This window comes from Lottia gigantea (genome assembly GCF_000327385.1).
Source record: "Lottia gigantea unplaced genomic scaffold LOTGIsca_123, whole genome shotgun sequence".
Classification (NCBI taxonomy): Eukaryota; Metazoa; Mollusca; class Gastropoda; family Lottiidae; genus Lottia; species Lottia gigantea.
The window spans coordinates 166,568-190,523 of NW_008707279.1; the positions used below are offsets into that span (position 1 = coordinate 166,568).

The 23,956-nt window shown below is 31.5% G+C and overlaps 3 protein-coding genes across 3 annotated transcripts; 2 read left to right on the forward strand and 1 right to left on the reverse strand.

Annotated features, from left to right (window-relative positions):
• The first annotated feature begins 1,969 nt into the window (after positions 1-1,969).
• Positions 1,970-3,579, forward strand: LOTGIDRAFT_237930 (hypothetical protein). Its single transcript, XM_009048509.1, has 4 exons — positions 1,970-2,195; positions 2,457-2,563; positions 2,721-2,776; positions 2,998-3,579. The coding sequence occupies exons 1-4, from the start codon at positions 2,127-2,129 to the stop codon at positions 3,117-3,119; spliced, it is 354 nt and encodes a 117-aa protein (XP_009046757.1). The 5' UTR covers positions 1,970-2,126; the 3' UTR covers positions 3,120-3,579.
• A 4,291-nt stretch (positions 3,580-7,870) lies between these two features.
• Positions 7,871-11,120, forward strand: LOTGIDRAFT_138224 (hypothetical protein; the record flags this gene model as incomplete). Its single annotated transcript, XM_009048510.1, has 8 exons — positions 7,871-7,973; positions 8,127-8,241; positions 8,661-8,766; positions 8,996-9,097; positions 9,340-9,469; positions 9,869-9,983; positions 10,355-10,435; positions 11,027-11,120. Coding segments are annotated over 8 exons (846 nt in total), but the record flags the coding sequence as incomplete, so codon positions are not given.
• A 1,884-nt stretch (positions 11,121-13,004) lies between these two features.
• Positions 13,005-23,211, reverse strand: LOTGIDRAFT_224775 (hypothetical protein; the record flags this gene model as incomplete). The annotated part of the gene is made up of 14 exons (XM_009048511.1): positions 13,005-13,404; positions 14,243-14,307; positions 14,681-14,761; positions 15,031-15,106; positions 15,319-15,396; positions 15,870-15,988; positions 17,989-18,139; positions 19,694-19,872; positions 20,803-20,922; positions 21,359-21,526; positions 21,945-22,055; positions 22,264-22,307; positions 22,469-22,521; positions 22,990-23,211. 14 exons carry the CDS (start codon positions 23,209-23,211, stop codon positions 13,213-13,215), a joined length of 1,659 nt encoding a protein of 552 aa, XP_009046759.1. The 3' UTR covers positions 13,005-13,212.
• Positions 23,212-23,956: the final 745 nt, after the last annotated feature.

The window sequence follows — 23,956 nt, forward strand, 5'->3', positions numbered from 1 at the left end:
TATAAATAGCTTACTTAAATAGAAATATTTTCATTTATAATTTACGACATTTTATAATGAAAACTTTTTACCAAAAAGCGGAATACCTCTTTAAATAACTGTTAACGGTCACCAAATGACAACTTTATCCTCTGGACATGCCTTGCTTGTGGTCAAAATTAGAAATCTTTTCCCAGTTTAAGGCTATAACTGTAAATGGGAACAATTTCATATAGTTTAAATGGTCATAATAAACCATGTTGAATCATATTATGCACAAGAAGATCAAAGTTTTTTGAACAACATCTGTTCTTTGAAAGGTATTCAGTTCTAAATTTAGTATAAAGTTCAAAGTAAGAATGTAAAATATCTGTGTTAGTTGATTTGATTACAGATAGTTATCTAAAACTCAACTAGCCATGGTCAATTGACTTCAATCAAATAAACTATGGCAACAGACCTTGTCAACCCAAGGCAATTTCAAAGAAATGGAGAAGTGGTCATATGTTTTTTTTAACTTTTCACATAATTACTTATATCAATTCCTTTTTATTTGATATCATGTTTGAAATCTTGTATGAACATTTTTTAATGTAAGCAGATATATATATTAAGGGATAGGTGGGCCTTTTCTTTTTAACAATCGTACCTTAACTTCTCAGCAATTTTGTTAGCTAAGCCAATCTGTAAGACACTGCCATGTATAGAAAAGACATAGACTAAAATTCATAAGAATTATTTCCAATTTTCGTTCATTTCTAGTACTTTAGAAGACTATTTACATATACAGGTTTCAAGACGAAAATCAACCCCGCCTGTCAGTAAAGCAAGTCGGAAGGGTTGGGATGGAAAAACCTTGTGTTCATCAGGCTGTCTTAAAGATCCCTCAAAATGTCCTGGCAAAATTGCCCTCATTGCACACTGCATGGAGGTCCATCTTCATGAGCTCAATTAAGTACAGAAGAGTAGGACATTAAACTCCATTCATTTTGATTCTGTAACAAATGATAGGAAATCCCTTACCGACAACAAAAGTCCAATACAGTATCTATATAATAGAATAATAAAGTTAATTATGAGTCAAGGGAAATACTTGGTATGACATATTCATTCATCATATGACAGTTTATACAAAGGTCAAAAGTTAGTATAAGGAAAAGTTATTACTCTGAATAAGCATATATCGGTAAAATTGAGTATTTTGCATGACGTTTAAAGTATGACTATCTTCCACTTTCCTTTTAACAAAAAAAAAAAAAGCAAATTAAGTAAAGCATGAAAAAAAGGTTTTCTAGGCTGTGAATGAATTAAAGACACAAGGTTTGATGATTGAAACTTCCTAATAGTTGCTTTGCTGCAACTAATGTATTGCAAAATGTTATTTTTGATTTCGAGTATCATTTAGCAAGTATCATTTAGCAGTACATTTAGCAGTTCGGAGTGTTATAGTAGCCTATTTGTTTTTTTTATAATTACTCATAACAATCTCTAAAATTGACCTATATTTCATACTGGAAATTCTCCTCCTTCTTCCAAGTAATAATTTTCTCTACAGACATCTCTCTTAGATTCTCAGAGCTACTTAGGATTTAATATTTCAATTCATATACAAATGAGATTAAAAACATTGTGTAATTGCGGTCAGATACGAGCCTAGCCGAAGAGAAGAGGGGTGTGTTACACATGTCGCCTCGATCAGCTGAGCTTGTAACATTCATAAGATAGAATCATTTGAATTTGGCGACACTATTTACTTCATGACAGGTCGACCAGTAAAAGTGGGTCATATATAGATAAGATAAGTAGGTAATATAAACACCTTCCGTTATTTTGACATCAACAAAGATAACACTGATATGAAACCACTCAAGCGGAACAACCGAACAACTGCTTTAGAGAATACCTGCTACTTCCGGTCAAGAACTTCCGGCAAATAAATTATTATTATTCAGAATGAAATGAGATAAAAATTTTCTTCAAAGAGTAGAATTTCATATTTTTGTGTTTTCAGTGACTTTGGATTTGCATAATTATATTCTGAATCATGTAAATAACCAATTAATTTGTATCCATGCGCTGACAAAAATGAAGGTAAGGGAGGCTACTCTATCAGAAATGTTTATGAAATAAAACAAGGAATCGAAAACATGTCTTTAGAAACTGTGCCAAAGGATTTAAGACATTTGAGGGCTTGTTTAATGTGCTCACTCATAAAGGTTGGTTAGAAGTGATATTAGAAGTGATATTAGAAGTAAACAAACAATCAAATGCTTGAAATTCATAAATTGACCCTGAAAAATAAAAAAAATAAAACAACAGACTCAGACTGAAACACTGAAACAGTGAAACTGAAGTGATTTGGAAATTTTTTCTGTTGGTGTTAACATAGCCTACCTACATACACCTGGAAGCATGTTTACAGCCATAACCTTCAGAGGGTTTCGTCTTGTTAAAGATTATTCTTGTTTTTTTTTCAGACTTTTGAACAGTTTGAATATGATGGATGTGATAATTGTGATGAACATCTTCATATGAAAAATAACAGAGATAATGTCTATGAATGTACCAGCTCTAACTTTGATGGGTAAGGAAATTTGTAGATGCTATTAAGTGCTTTTATTTTGAAAATTATTATTGCTTACAAGTTTTGCACACATCAATGTAAAGGCAAATACAAACATCTGAAAAGGTAAACTCATAAACTGTACAAGCATTTAAAGTGTGTTTATTTTATATTTTAGGATGATTGCAATGATGGGAAATGAAGATAGTTGGGTTGCCAAATGGCAGAGGATAGGTAATTTATGGTTGAATAATGCAATGCAATTAATACCGTTCATCAAGAATATATGCATGGGAAAATGCTGATAACATTCTGGAAACTAATGTCACATCTGTTTGTAGATCCTTATTTAAATTTAGACAAACCATGCTTCAGGCTACATAGGTGAAATTTACTCAAGCAAAATTTTGATGGCAATATCTCATGAATATTATTGTTTTTTTTTTGTATTACAGGTAGATGTGTAAAAGGAGTGTATGCTATATCAGTGACTGGTAAATTATCACCAAGAATAGTACGAGAATTATCTAGGAAAGGCATTGTTTATAGATCTAGAGACACCAGTATCAAGTCATGATTGCAATTTCATTATAGACATTTTCTTCATTGTCATTTTCATCTTGTTATGGAAGTTGTAAAAATTATTGAGGACACATGTGTAAACTTTCCATTAAAAATAATTTTTGAAGTTAAAAAGATTGTATAGAGGTTTCCTGTAATTTTCTATGATTCCTGAAGCTAAATGTTTGATCACATCACTAATTGCAAAATGTGCTAGTATTACATAAGGCCTTTCATGATTAGTGACTTCATCAAGTGGAATTGCAGAAGCCACAGACGTCTGAATGAAAATTGGAACTGTGCAAATGTTTCTATTGACACACATTAAAAATTTAGAAAACCTCATTACAATCCCTTTAAATAAAATTTTGAAAAGTAGTGTGTGAGAGTATGTGAGTATGTATGTCTGTGTGAACACTCTACAATGTGAAATGAATATACTTCATTATGAATATTTTAATAAAATATGATGTAAATTTATGAGTTATTAATTGTTACCTTTCTATGGATAATTTTATTACACCTATTCATAGTTTCCAAGTTATGTCTTTGGACTTAAATGAAATACGGGATAATTCTATTCTATAATCTTAAACAGATTTTAATTTAAATGTGAAAAGATAAAAAATGACGTTGCAGGGTCAGGGCAGATATGGACAGAACTGAATGCAGGCAAACTGAAAATAAAAAGAGAGTTAAAATTTCTAATTTGAGAAGTGATTATTCACAGCATTTATCACTACAGAACCAGAGCCGTATATATCTCTATACGGCTTCGTACAGAACAAAAAGACTTAGCTGTGGTCTGAGTCTAAAAGTTATCTTCCATATCAAAAATGTATTTTCGTATTACTCATTTTTCCAAAAGTATCATTTTCAGACTTCAAAGTATTGAAGTGGTCAGTATTCTCAAAAACGCTATTCAATTTTTCTTTAAATTCTTTCATTAAAAATTTTGTGTTAACACGATCGCGAAAAAACAAAGTGATTTCAATGTGACACTGGCAATGGTTTCGTATTTATTTCAAGATGGCTACTCTTGCAGACAAACTTTCTGACTTGGCAAATGTTGCTCCAATATTTCAAGATCCCGAAGACGATTTGTCTGATCGTGAGTATATATTATTCAAATGTACTATGCTCGATCTGACTGAGTATGTTTTTCTGAAAATTAAGGTCGTACTTCGCTAGATTCAGTGCCACATGGATGTAAACAAACCCACGTGTTGTTTAAAAGTGGGCGTGGTTTATTTTTAAATTATTGAATACACTTCGCTGTAGCCACTGTTACAATAATTAGATACATTCAAGAGGATTGACCCTAAGGCACCTCCAACTACTTAGTAAGCTATTACACTGCCATAGTTTAAACATTTGAAAGACAAGAGAGCATGTTTGCCTGGAACCTAATGATCTCAGAATTGAATCTTTCCGTCACATCACCCATAATGAAAATAAAAGTTGCCTTAGAATATAAGAAGAAGATCCCCTCCCAGTAAAGGGGAACAATCATCATTTTTGGATTGATTTGGGTCTTGAAGAAGTACTAATACGCACAACGCACATAATCCCTTAAAATATACCTCAAACTAGAAATTTCACTGTCTATTCCTATATGTGTGTTTTCATATATGGCAGAATCTCACTAAAATTTGAGTCGAATTTTAACTTTCAAACGTGAATAATTATGAATACAGATGGGTTTGGTTATGTAAGCTAAAAAAATTGCTGTTTCTGAAACTAAGGTATGATTGGTCAAACTGATAGTGAAGGTGCTCCTTTAAGACTATCATTACTATTTCAAACAATATTAAAGTTGAATGGATTTAAATCTGTGACAACTAAAGAGTGACAGAAGTCTTTTTTTTGAGTTGATCAACTGTATGATATCTATAATGTGTATAATAACTAATGTAATACTAGATATGGGTTATAATTTCAGTAACATTAGCCAAGTTAGCTCATAGAGGTGATGAAATAGACAGCCATGATAAATTCGGTTCTCATACTAAAAGAAGTGCTCTGAGAACCAAGTCTGTTAAATTATTGAGTGAAGAAGATAATAAATATGTGGGTAAAAAAATATCAAGACAAAAGTTACTTGATGTTGATCTCCAAGGTATTAGTCTTTCTTACCCCTATTGCATCTTAAAAAATGTATCTAAATCTTTTCTTCAATAGAATTCAAACATTACATTAAACAAAGAATATTTGTGTTGGGTGTTATAGAAGATACTTTCCTATAGAAGCACTGGCCATATAAGCCTTGATACAAATTCTTTTGTTAACTGAATTTTTTGAGAAATTTTATATAAAATTTTGACACCATATATATATAAATTGTAGTCAAAAAAATGCCATTTCCATATATTAGAATATTCTTGCTTTTAACTTCTTGCTCCTGATAAATGAGTTTACTTACTTTGCCATTACAACTTCCCATATATCGGAAAGTTGACCTAGAATTTCAAACCAAGCTTTCCTGATGAAGATTATACATCTGAAACAGTCTCCATTATCATGAGAGCTACAAGGAAACTGAATATGAGACAATTCCTATACGTAATTTATGATTTCAGAACAAAAAGTGAATACAAAAGCGTTACATGCTTTAAAGAAGAAATTTGACAATGATTCAAGTGATGAAGAAGAAGTTGGTAGTCAAAAGACAAAAACTAAAAGGAAAGTCAATGGGAATCTGAAAAATAAAGTTCAATCAATGTCATTAAATGAATATGGGTAAGTGTACAGTTATGCACTCATCAGACGACATTGAATTGGGTTAATAGCCATCTTGGATCAGTCAATATGGAAGGGAATTAGGGGTATTATAATTTTGGGTCAATGTACAGCCGATATGTCATTGAAAGATTAAACTTTTAGTGCTTCTTTGTCTTGTGCTTGTTATAGATGTCTGGACAGTGTTTCTTTGGTGAAATTTCCCTCATTGTACATGGTTATATCAGTCTTGATTGCCCCAACAACATTTGTATCATATTGTTAGATCATAATTTTTTGTTATTGATAGGTCTGACGATGAGGATGACAATGAGGAGGAGGGAGAGGATGATGATGATGATGATGATGATATGTATAATGTTGAAGATGATGATAATGAATTGAAGAATGCAGAGAAACATTATCAGTCCGTTCTGAAGAAAGCTGTGAACCAATTTAATAGGTAATAGCTTAGGGTCATTTGATCATTAAGAATGAGAATATGAACTGTTTTGGCATGTGATGCTATTCAGTCTACAGACTCTATGTGAAGCCTTGTATGGGTTCAATCATTTTATTCAGACTCAACTAAGCCGTGGATGAGTTAAGACATCAAAGATGACAAAATTCTCATAAAATGGCTGTAATGTTACCCTATTTGGTGGAATTCTGTTTCTTGCTTATTTTGGAGCAGTGGTTTATCATACATTAGATATTTATTTGGTAACTTGGAAGAATGTAGTTCAATCTAGGTATAAATAAAGTCATGCGAGTTTGCAAATGTATTTACATTACACATTATAGATCATCTTCTGATGATGATGATGATAATGATGATGATGATGATGATGATGATGATCTTTGAAACAGACTTCAGTAAAGATTTCCTTATAGAAGAAGATAAGTCAGAAAAGAAAAAAGGAAAGTCGAAACTGAATGGTAAAAAGGATGAATTCAGGTATGAATAAGATTTGAGTTTTTTTTCTTTAATGCATGTTCCTTTAATCCATTCAATTGGCTTTACCCATGATACAATGGGATTTCTAATCAGACTGTAAAATGTTAAGATACATGATTATTTTTTCAGTTTTGTTGATGATGGAAACTATGGGAAATATGGGGATGATGATGATGAAGAAGAAGACATGGATGATGATAATGATGATGAAAGTGATCTTGATGATGATGATGATCTTGAAGATGATGAGGATGATGAAGAAATAGACTCTGATGAAGTTGATGATCCTAAAAACAAGAAAACTAAAACTGGTATGTCTACAGTATGAATAAAAAATAAAAAGCAAAATATGATATTAAATTCTAAAGAAAAGTAGATGATAAAAAATAATGTTAAAATTGACGTAGAATATTGCAACAAGTTGGGTTTTTCCAAAAATTGGGCCAAGCTTTCCTGAAATAATTATTATATCAATTTGCTGTTTGCTTTTTCTTTTAGTTATTGAGAAAGATGGGATCAAACAGTTTTCATTAGATACCAATAATGAAGATGTAGAGAAAGGCAAGGCAGCTAAAAATCAGTTGGGTAAGTAAATGAATATTCGTCACTTAAGTTAAAGTTAAAAAACTGACAAAAAAGATAGGATGGAGATTAAATGAGTTAAGTTGTTATCTTGGGTCATTCAAAATGTAAAAGACAGACAGTACCTAGTGTTCGCTGGAAGATAATGTTATTTCTGCTCAGTACAACGTTCATGCAAAGATAGCATATCAGTCTCACAAAAAAAAAGCTCTCGTCATCCAAGATTTCTGACTGTTACACACCAGGAGAAAACAAAACTGTCAATAATTTACAAAATTTACTGCCTAGATTCCTATCTATGGTCATTCTATTTTATCTATATATATGAATACTAAGTATTGAGAAAATGGATACATCCACGATCAAAAGGCTCTCACTTTTGGACTTTTGGTAATGTGAACATATTTGTTTGTGCTCGTGTCTCAATGAAAGATAAAGAATGTTTATAAAAAAAATGGAATGCACATAAAAAAGCTTGAAATGAAAATTCTATTATTGTTATTTCAGCTGTTTGGGATGGATTATTAGAGAGTAGAATTAAGTTACAGAAAACAGTCTCTAGTATAAATCAACTACCACAACCCTCTATCTGGTCCTTATTTACTGAGTTAGGTGGGGACGACTTCAACGATCTAGCTACTGATGGTATGTATGTTCTGACACAGTTGCTTTGTTGAAACCAGGTTTTGGTCAATAAGCATTATAGCAAACAGACTAAAATTGACACATTCTATTTGAAATTGATTAATCTTGTATTTTTTCTAGCCCAGTATGAATTAAGAACGTTATTAGATAAACTAGTCCAACTACAAACTATACTATTATTACAAAACCCAGCTACTAACAAAATAGTGACGAAACAAGACCAAGAAATTATTGTGTAAGTTTTTAAAAAAATAAATTTCAGCATAGTTGATTAACAGCGTTGGGATTCGATCCTAAGAAAGTTTCCTTTAGATTTCTTAAACCAGATTTTCGTCTGTCATTGGTTAGAATGGTTGACAAAAAAAGGATCAAGGCATTTGGACCAGTGCCGTGTGTGATACTAGCTCTGCACTTTAAATATACCTTGACGAATTAGAAATCAAAAGAAAGTATGCTACTCCTGTTGTCCTGGAAAAATTTCCCTTTTTGTACACTGCATAGTGCATTCACATGCTCGGAAATTACCTCTGATGTAATCAATCATCTAACTGTAAGCATCAAATTAATTTATCTTTCTGTAAGATGGTGATAAGTAATCAACATATGTTGCAATTACTTGACAAGTAAACATAATCTATTTTGAATTTTTTTAAGACCACCTTCTACAAAAGGGAAAGCAGTAACAAGTGTTTCTCCTGAAGATGATGAAGAAATTACCAGTGATGAAGAAGATGGTGGTGAGAATAAAACTACACCACAAGTTGTCCTTCCTGCTAAACGTAAAATTCCACTAGATGAATATCCAGAATTTTTAGCTAAAAGACATAAAGACTTTATTCCATTTAGGTGAGTTGATCTTTATAAATCACCATCCATATCACTTTTTAGAATTAAAATCAGACATCCTGTTCTCAATGGAAAGAGGGATATTATGCATCAAGTTATATGGCATGATGTTATTTCTTTCTCTTTGACATTTCAGGAACGAGACTATCAATAAATGGAATTCAAAGACACAGTTAGTTTCAGGCAAAATTAAAAGTAAAGGTTTTAGTGCTTTTAATCAGTCAGCTTTGAAACAGATAGATCAGGTAGGACATTATTCAAGAGAGGACCAACAAATTCTATTTCAATCTCTGATTCTAATTGCGGGTTAGTGAGTTAGACGCTTGCACACTCACCTGAAGGTCCAGGGTTCAATCCCGACATAGGTCGAGTTAATACCTTCAGATTTTTCAAAGTTTTAAAAATGTTTAACAGTATTTGTTGTTTGTTTGACAGATATTATGCTTATATCAAATATGTTTAACAGTATTTGTTGTTTGTTTGACAGATATTAAGTGATAAAGACAGATTAATTAAAAGAACTCAGTTAAAGAGAAATGATTATAGAGTAATGGGTACAACACAAGAAGAAAAACCAGAAGAAGAACTCCCTAATGATGAGGTCAGAATCAAACAAAGTATATTTCATAGTTGAAGATGATATTGACGTCATTACCTGTGTATTTTTGCTTTATGTTATCTTAACATAAGTAGACAGAAGCCAAAAGAACCAATTGCAGATTTTAATGCTTTTTATTTTGTAAAAATTGATTTGTCGCTTTGTTGTTTGTGGGTAAAACATGGCGGCTGATTTTAAGAGGATTGGTCAATATTCAGCTGTGAATCATTCTCGTGGAATTGTAAATTGCATAGTTTCTTATTTAAACCAACAATTTTCAAAAATACCTATCAGAAGCTGTTCGTCCCAAACAAAATTTGGAAAAAATTTCAATTTTCAGAGACTGAATAAGAAATGTTTATCATATTTATGCTGTCATTATTTTTGAAGGTTGTAAATGAGAGGCCGATAAACTCAGCTGTAAATGATTATGATGTAGAAATATTTGATGATAGTGATTTTTATCATCACATGTTACGAGAATTTATTGATAGAAAATCTTCAGAAATAGATGATCCCTTAGCTCTTGGCAGGTAGGTTTATAAAGAAATCAGTTATCTTAATACTTATAAATGAAGCGATTTAATTGGCTTGTACGTTAGAGAATACAGCCAATCAGAGGTCTTGACAGAAACAGAAAGCTATAATGTTCATATCCTTTCAGTCAAGGGCTCTGATTGACTATATTTGCTTGGCATACAATCCAATCAAATTGCCTCATTCAGTGATTCAAAAAAAGTGCCTATTGCATTCAAGGTATAAGTAAGAAGTTCATAATAGCTTGATATCTACTAATCACCTAGCTTGACATTGTGAAGATGTTAAGATATCAGTAACTTGTCTCAGAAAACAACTAATATGAAGAAAGGTCTTAGTTAAAGTATTGTTTGTTTTTATTGTTTAGACAATGGTTAGAAGTACAGAAAAGTAGAACTAAAGTTAAAAGAAATGTGGACACTAAAGCTAGTAAAGGTAGAAAATTAAGGTATGTACACCCTCAAAAATCTTCTCAATCAAATCTCTGCATTTAAACACTTGACCTTATTCACGCCTTGTTTTTGAAAACTGAAAGCGAGGTTCATAACACAAATTATGTCATCGATTGATAAGATGGTGAAGTTATATGAATGAATAAACAATTTCACGTCATTAAACACTTACTAAACAGCAAAAAAATGGCCTTAAAACTCTCCTTTCTAGAAAATGTGTGAAGGCAAAATTCATCTGATAGTATCATTAAATAACTTAATCAATTCTAAATTTAATGATGTGAAATATTAGTTTTGAGTTAGTGGAATTGGAGAAGGAGGCTTTAAAGACGTCAAGGTGGCGATTTTACTGCAGTGACATAAGGTTACCTTTTCAAGATTTGCGTAATGAGCCTCGTTCTGAATTCAATATGGCCGACGTGTGAATAAGATCTATTGTAGTCTAAGTATAACACAAAGTTGGTAATAGTTAGACAATGTGAAGATGATACAATATGCTTAAAATAATTTAGGAATTTTGTGATAAAAGCTTGTTTAAGCTGTGACAGTCTGTATGATTTGTTAATATCTACAATAATAATTTTCAGATATAATGTACATCCTAAGTTAGTTAATTTTATGGCACCTGTAGATTTTACAGACTGGAATGATGATGCTAGGTATGTATTTTTATTGTTATAGCTGAATTATTATTGTGTGACTAAAAACGGTATTTTGAGAGTCCACATAGACTATAGGGTTACTTTGAAAATCTGTAAGTATTAAGCTAGGCTACTTATAAAAGTATGAAATCAGTGCATTAAAGGAACAGATTTCGCCATTTTTTTTACCATTTTGTTAGCTAAGATAATCAGTAATAGTGCAAACAGCTCACTGTCAAAATTTGAGCCTTCAAATCCATGTGTGTCCAGAATTATCTGCGTTTGAAAGTTAAAAATATGTCTTTTCTTGAGACACTGCAATATAGAAAAGACATAATAGAAATAGGAAGTGAAATTCCTAGTTTCAGGTATTTTAAAGGAATAATGTGATATTTGTACCCTCCAAAATGGGGCAATTGTCCCTTTAAGATAAATGACTAATGAAGGTCACAATCAATGCATTAATCCCTTTTATTTCCTTTTCTTTAAAAAGCTCAGCAGTTTCATTATTGATTTCCTTATAGTGAACATTATGTAGTAGAAACAAACATTTCCTGAAATGGTAGCCCCCATATGTAAATAAAAATTGTTTTCGTTAGCACTTTTTTAAATCCAAGTTATTTTGTTATTTCAGAGATGATCTATATAAAAGTTTATTTGGTCAGAAAGTCACTATACCTGAAGAAACATCTTGATTCATATTATATCTAAACAATGAAATTGTCTTTATTAAACATCATTTATATTATATGGTTTGCTTTAATTCTTGCCAAATAAGAGTGCTGCATATATAAACTATCAGAGCCATAACTACATCAAGGCCTCATGCTGAATCATAGAGCTTATATATTATATAATTATGAAGCAAATATACGACGACATCTCATTGCACACTGCATCATTAATCTGGCAAGTCTGCTAAAGGAGATAAGGTGGTTGGAGAGTTCTGCACATTCAGGATTCCTGTAATTGATGTTCATTAAAACAATTTGGAACTAGGTTCATATTGAGTTTCATCATAGTAATACATGTAGACAGAATTCAATAATGGAGAAAGAAATAGGTGGGAACTTTTAAAAAGTGACACAACCAATTCTGTACTATTTGATTAAGGCCAGAATTTGAAAAGACGGAAACCTGTTCAGAACTCAACAATCAAGTTCCATCCTGGAAGATTTAGCGCGTAAAGTTGAATCTCAAATGCAGGCCTTTTATTTCATCTAATTCATTTTTTTCATAGTAAGCAATCATTGCCTAGCAATGAGAACTTTAGAAATAAAGTTTAATACCAAGTAAGTGTAAACACAATGAGAGGTCACAATAAGTTTTATTGTTGACTATAACATATATCATCAATTCAACAAATATAAATATTACAAAAAAATATTATAAATATGGAATTCATCTTCATTATAACAAAATAACAATTTAATACTTTAAGCACTGTAAGTAAATAAATATTATATACCCTGTAATAACATCTTCACAATAACAAACTATTACAAACTTTGTCTAATACTTGAATGAAATAGCCACCTTTCTTGTATTACAAAATGCAGCATTTTGATTGGATTGTAGCAAATACAGCGAATAAAAGCTCTCGACAGAAATTCTGTAAAAAAGTAAACCAAAATGTTTACTGTCTGTTGAGAATTTGATTGACTGTATTTACTGGCGTACAATCCAATCAAATCACTGTATTCCATGATACAAGAAAGGTGGCTATTGCAGTCAAGGTATAGGTCAAAGTTGGTAATAGCTTGACATTGTGAAGATATTGCATTATAAGCATATGACATCACATTGTAACGCCGGTTTCACTTGCTGCATAGAGCATCTCAAGTTTTAATGCGTTAATACATTTTGAAATTGAGCGCAGTTAAGATTTGCAAACTGAGCACTAAGCACTGGCCATAATTTTAATATCCAGTGTCATTTTATTTGCACTAACACAAATACCATTCTAATTTTCAATCAGGCTTCTGTGGTTCCTGCAATTCCACTAATGTATGTGTTAGATGATGTCACTAATTAATTACGAAGGGCCTTATGTGATAAAGCATACATTATACAATAAGTGTCATCATCAAACATGTAGTTTGAGTGGAATTGCAGGAACCAAATTACACATATTAAACTTGAGCGTTTATGACACCAGTTTCTGCCAAGATAGCTATGACTAGAAATACAACATAGAGAATCATCAGGTAAACTCCCCAACCACGTGACATTCTAAATTTAGATAATGATACTATTAATAGAGATGATACCAGACTGAATCCCAGGAATCCTGCTAATACATATTCTTCTAATGTCAGATTGATCTGTAATTACAATCAAGTTAAAAAATACATGTTTTACAGCCATTTTGGGGGGTTGATTTGAGTGTTGAATATATGTAAATAGACTTCAGAAGTACTTGAAACGTAAGAAAATCGCATAATTCCTTTAAAAATACTTCAAACTAGGAATTTTACTCACTATTTCTCTATATGTCTTTTCTATATATCACGGAGTATCTTAAATTGACGAGTCGTCATTTTAATATTCAAGCACGTAGATTTGAAGGTTTAACTTTAGACAGTAAGCTGTGAACACTATTACTGATTAGCTCAAATAAAAGATTCCTGTTTCTGAGACAAATTTACAATTGGTAAAAATAAATGGTGCATCTGTCCCTTTAAAATGCTTAAATTTTAACATAAAAAAGCTAGATTAGATTCTATGGCGTTTAAAAGGAAATGACAATGTAAATTTACCAAGAGAGATATGGGTGAGTAAAAAGAATCAAGTTTAAGAAAGCACACACTATATTGTAAACCTTCCTCCCTGAATCATCTGATAACAGAAGATAATGCATGCTAAGTAAGCAAAAGATACCATTTTCAAGGCCATGTATTCTCGAAACGTTCTTAGCGCTAGGATGTCCTAGGTTCGTATCTTCTAACAATGATTCTAGGATATCCTGGCGCTACGATCTTTTCGAGAATACATGACCAGTATACCAAATAATGTTTTAGATCATCTTATAGAATTTGTCATCTGAATTTAACTTATGATTGGTGTATGTCAGTTAATTGCGATATTTTAAAACAAATAACTAAGCTCATGTGTTTATAAAGGACCAAAGTGAAGTCAATTGATAATTACTAAGAATCTTACCTTATAACTACCACCTTGTTTGATAGTACCAATAGTAAATGGTATACCAATACCTAATAATAAATCTAACAATAGTTAAGGAAGTATTATGCAATTTTCAAATTTTGTGTTTCCAGTTTCAAAATCATAATTTGATTATGAATTGCTTCGTAGGGGTAAGCCACAAAGATCTTAGGAAAACTGGACTGAAACTAGAAAAAAACTTGCGTGAAATTCTGGTAATTTTTATGAAATCATTTGTGCAGATATCCTCTTTTCTGCCAAAAAATTTGGAGCTCCCACATCTTTGGCCTTCTTTGCTAATTTTATACAATAATATAATATTCCTTCAAACATTTTATGACCAATATTATTGCCTATTTGAAACCTCTAAATTAACCCCTAGTCATCAACTTATCCAGAAATTTATTTTTTTTATAATAAAAAGATAAAGGATACTAAATAATGGTCCACCAAAACATGCTGATATTCCCATTCTAGGATAACCTTGTCTAGCCATTGCTGTATCTGCTATTAAATCTGTAATACAGAACAGTACATTATGTTTAATGGAACTGCCAACAATGGATATGCTCTATAAAATACATAAAAAAATGCTCTTTGAAACTCATTGTCAAAATTCTGTTCACACATGGATTAGAAGGCTCAAATTTCAACGGTGAGCTGTGAACACTATAACTGATAGATTAGCTCAAAAATTTCCGTTTCTGAGACTTAAAAGTACAATTGGTCACAAAAATGGTGAAGTTGTCCCTTTAAAAGGTCAAATTTGCAGTATATTTTCTTACCTCCAACAGAGTTACCCCAAGCTAAAAATGTTAATCCTAGAATAGCATTACTTATATCAAATACTATACCAAAAGTCTGAAAATAAATTATCATAACACATTGTGAGAGAAACAATTTTCTTTTTCTGCTGCTTAAGAGACAACATCATGAAGTGTGTATTGAGAGAAAAGTTAATATTATTTAAAATTTGGATATAATATACCTGTATATAAAAAGCATTTACTATTTTGTGTTGGGAAAATAGTGCACATTATTTGATATTGTTGCAGAAAAACCTTATAAAATACCTGTAAAATGTTGACAACTTCATTAGCTATACAATATATCCATATAACAGCTACTAGAAATCCTAAATAGGCAAATAACTGAAACATATAATATACATTATTAAACATGAACTGTAATTCCTATAAGAAGTTCATTTGGAATTTTAAGCACCTGATTGGACTAACGAAGATGAGCAACGCCATGCAGCGTCTTTTCGCATGCATTACATGCGCACACCCTAAAGTGACAGATTATTATGATGATGACGGTCAGGTGGGTTTAAAATACCAACCGCCCCAACCGCTAATAAAAATATTGTTCATTTTAAGGATAGCAGATGTCATACGAAACATTTTCAATTTGGCAGATTTTTTTGTGACATCAATATAGGAATCACATATTTCTAAAAAAAATCAAGCGGTTGGCAGTAGGGCTGTTAGGATTTAAAACCCACCCACAGTGGTCATTCAACAGTAGAAGAAGAAGGTCATGAATTGTAGATCTTGATAAAGAAGAAGGTTGTCAATTGTAGACATTGATATATAATATTAAACTATGTAAAATAACTTACAGGATGATATATTGGTTGAGGATGATGTTTAGATGATAATATAACTGATAATGTTAGTAATAATCCTATAGGTAATATTATAGCCCATACTGGATATACATTAAATATATACTTCAGTCCTACTTTTAATAGAAAACATATTAAAAATATTAAAACTTAAATCATGTTACTCAGGGTTCTTCAGACAACTGACTTATTCTTAGCCTGCATCCATACAGAACTGTGATGAGTAGAACTTATTTTACTTTTCGAGTAGTTAGGAACCTATTAAATAGATACTATGTCTGAATATTACATTGCAAGGTGATAAAACTCAATTTCTGCTACGTGTGTCACTTTTTAGAATCGAAATCCAATATCCTGTACTACCACAATTAAAAAAAACAGACCATGGAAGTTAAACTCTTGTTGCTTTATCAACAATCTCACTGGCATTAAGGACAGCCAAGAATTTTATTCAATTGAGGTAAACCCGTATATCAGATTTTCATTTTGAAAGTGATAAGGATATGCTAAATTGAGCTTTCTTCTGTGGTAAAGCAAAACTGATAGGTAAATAAGTATTTGTTTGACAAATTGATCAAATAGATGAAGCAACCCCTAATTAATTTAATACAACTCACTATCAATTATTATTCAAGATTAATAGATTTAGATTACTGAGTTTAATCAACTGATTACCTTGAGTATAATTTAATACAACTCACTATCAATGTTATTTTAATAGATTTAGATTACTGAGTTGTATTCTTTAATCAACTTATTATCCTGAGTATAATTTAAATACAACTCACTATCAATTATTATTTAAGTTTAATAGATTTAGATTACTGAGTTGTATTCTTTAATCAACTGATTACCTTGAGTAGAATTTAATACAACTCACTATCAATGTTAGATTTAGATTACTGAGTTGTATTCTTTAATCAACTGATTATCCTGAGTATAATTTAATACAACTCACTATCAATTATTATTCAAGTTTAACAGATTTAGATCACTGAGTTGTATTCTGTAATCAATTGATTACCCTGAGTAGAATTTAATACAACTCACTATCAATTTTATTCAAGTTTAACAGATTTAGATTACTGAGTTGTATTCATTAATCAACTGATTACCCTGAGTATAATTTAATACAACTCACTATCAATTTTATTCAAGTTTAAAAGATTTAGATTACTGAGTTGTATTCTTTAATCAACTGATTATCTTGAGTAGAATTTAATACAACTCACTATCAATGTTAGATTTAGATTACTGATTTGTATTCTTTAATCAACTGATTTTAAATCACTCACTATCAATTTTATTTTAGTTAAACAGATTGAGATTACTGAGTTGTATTCATTAATCAACTGATTATCCTGAGTAGAATTTAATGTCACTCACTATCAATTTTATTTTAGTTAAACAGATTAAGATTACTGAGTTGTATTCATTAATCAACTGATTATCCTGAGTAGAATTTAATATCACTCACTATCAATTTTATTTTAGTTAAACAGATTGAGATTACTGAGTTGTATTCTTTAATCAACTGATTGCCTTGAGTAAAATTTAATACAACTCACTATCAATTTCATATTCAACAGATTAAGATTACTGAGTTGTATTCTTTAATCAACTGATTACCTTGAGTAGAATTTAATACAACTCACTATCAATTTCATATTGGGTCAATAGATTAAGATTACTGAGTTATATTCTTTAATCAACTGATTACCCTGAGTAGAATTTAATACAACTCACTATCAGTTTTATTCAAGTTTAGTAGATTTAGATTACCGAGTTGTATTCTTTAATCAACTGATTACCCTGAGTAGAATTTAATACAACTCACTATCAGTTTTATTCAAGTTTAATAGATTTAGATTACTGAGCTTTTCTCCTTATAGATTGTAATTTGAGTTGTATTCTAATCAACTGATTACATAGAGTATTCGAATATGATATTTTTTTTAATGTGATGACTGGCATACCACTATAACCAGTACTCTTAACGAGAGAGTTCATGTTCAAATTTTTGGCACTTCTTGCGCTACTCTGAAACCGAGTGTCTCTAAACCTAATGTTGTTTATTTTTGCATATTTATACGCATTTGTTTCCTTTTCTAACTCAAATTGTAATACTTACATTTAGTAGAAAATATAGCAAACATAGGACCAGTGGTAAGATGGAGAGCATTTAAATATCGACACCAGTTATGATTTTCTACATCATAATCTACAACTGGTATAGTTAACTTTAACATAAATACCGCTGGACTCTGAAAAATAAGACCTACGATTAGTCAAATGGATGACTTCCTAGAAAATACCCTAGACATAGAACAGAACTACATTGGATCCATGTGCTTAAAACTATGGCTCCATTAGGTATCAACAAATTCATTTAGCTTTCCTACTGTCACTGGCCAACTTAATTCTAAATATCCAAGATCTCATCAATATATAAAATGATATGAAATCAACATCCAGAGTCAGTTTCAAGACCAAACCCGTCAAAGTTTAATAAAGAAAGCTTAAAGTATTGACAAAGGGTAATATGGTGGGAATATCTAGAAACTCTCTAAACAGTTACATGATAAAGAAAAAGCGCTTTGTTGCTCTTGACACTAAGATCGTAAGCACTACAGGCAATACATCTATTCAAAAATTATCTTGACACTTGTGATTAACATCATATTGATTTGTTCATCTTTAAAAAAACTATATAACAATCATCAGGAGTAGTTGATAAAACACATATTTTATCAGATATCATATTGACCCTTACTTGAATATAATCAAGGTTATCTTACATATGACTAAAATATTCAGATAACAAATTTCAGATATTGCCTAGCCAGCGTAACACATGGATGCTGAGTTTGTAATATTTGCCAAACATGTCCGTTTGTCAGTCTAAAATGGCCGGTCAAAAATAGCCTCCGTCAGACATTAAGTATAAATTATTACATTAAATGAAAAATATCAAATTTCCCAACCTCTGTTGCACCATACATTATCCCAATATGTTGACTCTTATTTTCAGAACAATATTATCACATTAAAGGGACAGGTTCAGAATTTTTGGGTGTTGATTTAGGTCTTGAATATTTGTAAATAGTTTTCAGAAGAACAAGGAATGTACAAAAAACCAACAATTCCATCAAAAATATCTCAAACTGGGAATTTCTTTTTCTATTTTTATAGATGCAGTCTTTTCTATATATGTCAGTGTCTCAAGAAAATTTGTCTTTTTAACATTCAAACACAGATAATTCTGGACACACATGGAAATTAAGGCTAAAACATTGAGCATGATCTGTGAACAATGTTACTGATTAGCTTAGCTAAAAATTCCCATTTCTAAAGTACAATTGGTCAAGAAAATGGTGAAACTGTCTACTTAAGTCAAACATAGATCAATCAATAACAATTGAACAAAATGTCAGATTGTCCTGATCATGAATTTATATCCAAAACACATAAGTCAACAGTATAAAGCTAAGATTCCATATAGGCGTCATGCGGACCCGTCATGCGTCACCCGTCATGGAATCATATTTGACGCATGACGGATCCGCAAGGGCCATTTATGTCCGCATGGAATCTTAGCTTAAGAGGTACAATTTGGTCCAATTTCTAGAGAACCTCATGTCAGATATTAATTTTGATAAGTGATATGTATACCTCACAATGAGCTCCATCTGCTGGTAATCAAGTATTTTGATGTCTATATCCTTTCAATAATCTAAACTATGATTAACAGTTCGTTGGAAACCAATGATCAAAGAAACTGTAAAAGCAAGCCCCCATAATGACTGAGTAACTCTTACCTTAAATATATGATATATTTTACCAAAGCAAGATGATTTCTGCCAGGCAGCACTATCAATAGGATTAAGAGAACTAAAGAAATGAGATATTGAACTATATGGTTGATATTCTACAGATACTGTGCTGTCTACGTATGCTGGTAATTTTTGATCTGTATTTAACAATGGTCTTCTTTCATCTACAATAAATATTATGAAATATTTTTAGGTCCATAATATGGATTTTGTGGGTTTGCCAATTCATGTCATCAAAAAGGATTAAAAAGATATACAGGTAGGACAAAAATAAGGGTTAGGAAAAGGTTTTAATGTGATCGAGGGCCATTAATTTGCATCATTCCAATTTTCCTTCAGAAAGACCTCACCATATATGAGGTCACTATGGCAAAACTAATACATTTCTCTCTGAATTTTCACCAGACGACAAGCTATAAATAATATCTGTCAATGCCTAAAGCTAGTGTCAGAGTTTTTGGGACTAATGCTATCATAGATAGGGAAACTTAAAATGAGAAATGTATTTATGATATCTGAAGGGAAAGTTTGATTTAGATGTGTTTCAACACAAAAACATAATAATAACAATATAGTTTGATCAATTTACATAGAAAGTCTGTAATCTTATAATACTGACCTTCTAACAGAGTATTAACTGATGATAAATTAGGATCTACAGATATAGAATCAGCAGTATCATCATCAGGATCAGATATAATCAATTGTCTAGTCTGAATTGCTGAAATATAACATCATACTGATAATCATCATCATTATCATTATCAGGATTAATCAATTGTCTAGTCTGGATTGCTGACAATCATCATCATCATCATTATCAGGATTAATCAATTGTCTAGTCTGAATTGCTTAAATATAATATCATACTGACAATCATCATCATCATCATCATCAGGAATTATCAATTGTCTAGTCTAGTGATCATACATGATCAGATAATGACATCACCCTTATCAATATGAAACTACATCATCATCATCATCATCATCAATGACATCATTAGCAGTTTCAACAATGTATAGAAAAAACTTTATCATTTAAATGTAATTAGTGAGCATGTGTCTTATTAAACTAAAGCTAGAAAAGTTTACCTGTGATAGTATTTTGGGTGACAACTGTTACAGGTGGCGCTGGTTGTCCCCTACTTTTCTGATAAATATATCTACCAACAACGACAACTAAAACATAGACTACATATAACCCTATAAAACCTGTAATACAAAAAAATTAGAATTTTCACTGTTGAAATATTGTGCTCACTCCTTTGGAAACACCTGATGATACTTCTCTTAGAAGGAGTCCACTACTATACAACTTTTACTCTCGATTTTGCTTATTCTTTAGTTTAGATTTTTGATTGACGGAATTGTCTTGCTTGTACAGATTTTTATTGAATAGGTCATCTTTCTTTATTTTCAATAGACCCAGAGATAATCTGGAAAAGATCAATGCCAAGAAGTTTGGTCAAGGATTACCTAGTAGAAAGGATCCTTGTGAATCTTTAAGTTGTTAGCCTTGTAATTTGTTGTTCCTTTTTTCAAGTCTCTTTTTCAGATTTCCAGATTTCAAATATCAAGAGAATACTTAAAGGGTGGCACCAAAGATAACAACATCAAAATGCTTGTCTAAAATAGTTAAGATACATACCAATAGATTCATATTTTGTGATCTCCTTCTTCCACAGGATGTAAAATGTCCAGAAGACAGCTGCCAGATAAAATATAACATCACGTAGAAATGGTCGCTGCATGGCATCAAATGGACAAATTATAGCTATGACTCCTGCCACAACAGTTGTGACAAATACTCCAGCACCTGGAAGAGGTAGTTTCAAATGTTACATTGGAACCAGCTTAGGTTCAGAGCAGCAATGGAAGGTGTGGCAGGCTAGGTTATGCTTACTCTTCTTGACACCTGATACCACTTTTCAGTATGAAATACTTACTCACTTATGATTGATATACTCCCTCATATAAAAAGTTCATTAGCTGCTACCAATGTTTCACTAATACATTGTTCTGGATTTCAGGTTTTGTTTTGTTGTTCAGATTGTTACAGCTTCTGAGATTAAAAGACGAGCGTCGAGTATCTTAGACAATCTGTCAGTTTGAAACAAATTATAATGCTGAAGTATTCCACAATGAAATGAAATATTCCACCATTTATTTTACCAAAATATATTGGATGATATATGAATCTTGCTGAAAGGTCAGTAAAAATCTTATAATCTCACCCAACAGAGCACCCATAGCCAACCCTGCATCTCCATTTTTAGCATTACCAATAGCAGCTATTGCTGAAAATATATCAGGAGCACCATTTCCAAAAGCTAGAAATGTGACACCTTAAAATAGGTTAAGGAATGGCTCATTAATTTTCATTTTCTTTATTTTCACCCCAAAACACTTAGTTTTAGTGAAATTGCAGGAACCACAGACATCTGTAATGGTGAAAATTGATGGTATCAGTGTCCCCGATAAACATAAAAACCTCTTTACAATCCCTTTAAATACAGATGTTTCTATTTCAAAAGGATATTGCTATATTATGACTAAGTCCAAGAGTTTTTGATATCACAGTTAAAGCTGGACAAAAACTGAAAATAAAATCAAATTTTTCAAATTAAGGCATTGCTGTTGGCAAATATCCCCCCCCCCCCCTTCAGCTACAGGCCTGGGTACAATCCAAATTCATTTGCAATGCAGACACAGTACAGAAGTGGTATCAGGTGTATCAGAAGAGTGTAAATGTACTTACAAATCATCAGCTGTTACAGCTAATCCAATAAATAACAATAACCACCAGATCAGCTGAAATAAATCAAAAAGGAAGTATGAAGAAAATACTTCCCAATGTAAAGGAAATCAGCAATTGTGTGGCAAAGTAGATACAACTACTTACCAATATAATAAATATTATATAATTACTTATATAAAGACAGCTAATGGTAGAAATTGTGTGGATACTTACCAATATAAAGATATCTAAGGGTAGAGAGTTTATGGATACTTACCAATATAAAGACAGCTAATGGTAGAAATTGTGTGGATACTTACCAATATCAAGACATCTAAGGGTAGACAGTGTATACTTAATACCTACTAGTATAAAGACAGCTAATGGTAGAAATTGTGTAAATACTTACCATATAAAGACAGCTTATGGTAAACATTTTATTGTAATAGCTACCAATATAAAAACAGCTATGTTAAAAGATGTGTGAAGGAAAAGTAGTAATTACTTCTTATATAAAGACAGCTTAACGCTTGGATACTTACCAATATAAAGACAGCTAATGGTAGCAGCTCTGTGGAGAAATAACAGTATATAAATGAGGTATATGTAATAAAACCTTCATCAATGGCACAACTTGCTGTTTGGTTCACAAAATCACAAATATCTGTTATATTGTCCAACTTGTGGAAATCTCGACACTGAAATGCAAGAGCAAGAAAATTAGTAGATTCATATAGAAATAGAGACAGATTACTAATCTTCATTACTATACAGTCTAGTTTTTTGTGTCTTAACACAGTGTATTCCTCATTTTATGGAAATCTAATCATAGGAGCATACTGTAAAGAGCACCATACATTGCCAATAAGTAATATTCCTTGGAGAGAACTGCCTGATCAGACCAATGAATTTCATTTTTGTGTAGATTTAGTTTGTTAATTTCTAGAAAAGAATATAGTTATAGATATTTGTCTTTGCTTTCCTTGGCCATAGTAAAACCAATTGATGACTTCTGTATTTAAAGCTAGGAGCTCCAAATTATTTCTTACAAATTATGATGACACTAACAAAGCGAAACTTGTTCTGGTTCTGGTTGTGAATCACTGAGTCTTGATCCCCTGGACCCACTGGAAAGGTTCAATGGATTAAATTGTGTAAAATGAATTGGATCATTCAATGCTGTGTTACCCAAGAGAAACGACATTATACAGATTCATTTTACCATAGCTGTTTTTTTTTATCACAACGTATCTTCAGCTTCTTGTAGTCGTTACTCGTCAACAGTGTCATGACCTCTGACATAATCCGGCACTGTCTGAACACACGTGCATTCCACTTCAGATGTGAAAATTCAGCAATTCAGTACATTGACTCTTAAAGGGGTAGTAATCAGGTTTTCTTAACTTTTATGCAAATCGGGGACACTGATAGCATCAATTTGCAGCATTCCAATTTTGAGTCAGACGTCCATTGGTCTTGCAAATTTATTAATATTAAACTTTCAAGACG

Bases quoted from the DNA above. Each gene is read 5' to 3' on its own strand.
- LOTGIDRAFT_237930 (XM_009048509.1), top strand. From the start codon at position 2,127: ATGTCTTTAGAAACTGTGCCAAAGGATTTAAGACATTTGAGGGCTTGT. The intron at 2,196-2,456 runs GTTGGTTAGAAG...TTTTTTTTTCAG, and splicing joins TAATGTGCTCACTCATAAAG to ACTTTTGAACAGTTTGAATA. The intron at 2,564-2,720 runs GTAAGGAAATTT...TTTATATTTTAG, and splicing joins ACCAGCTCTAACTTTGATGG to GATGATTGCAATGATGGGAA.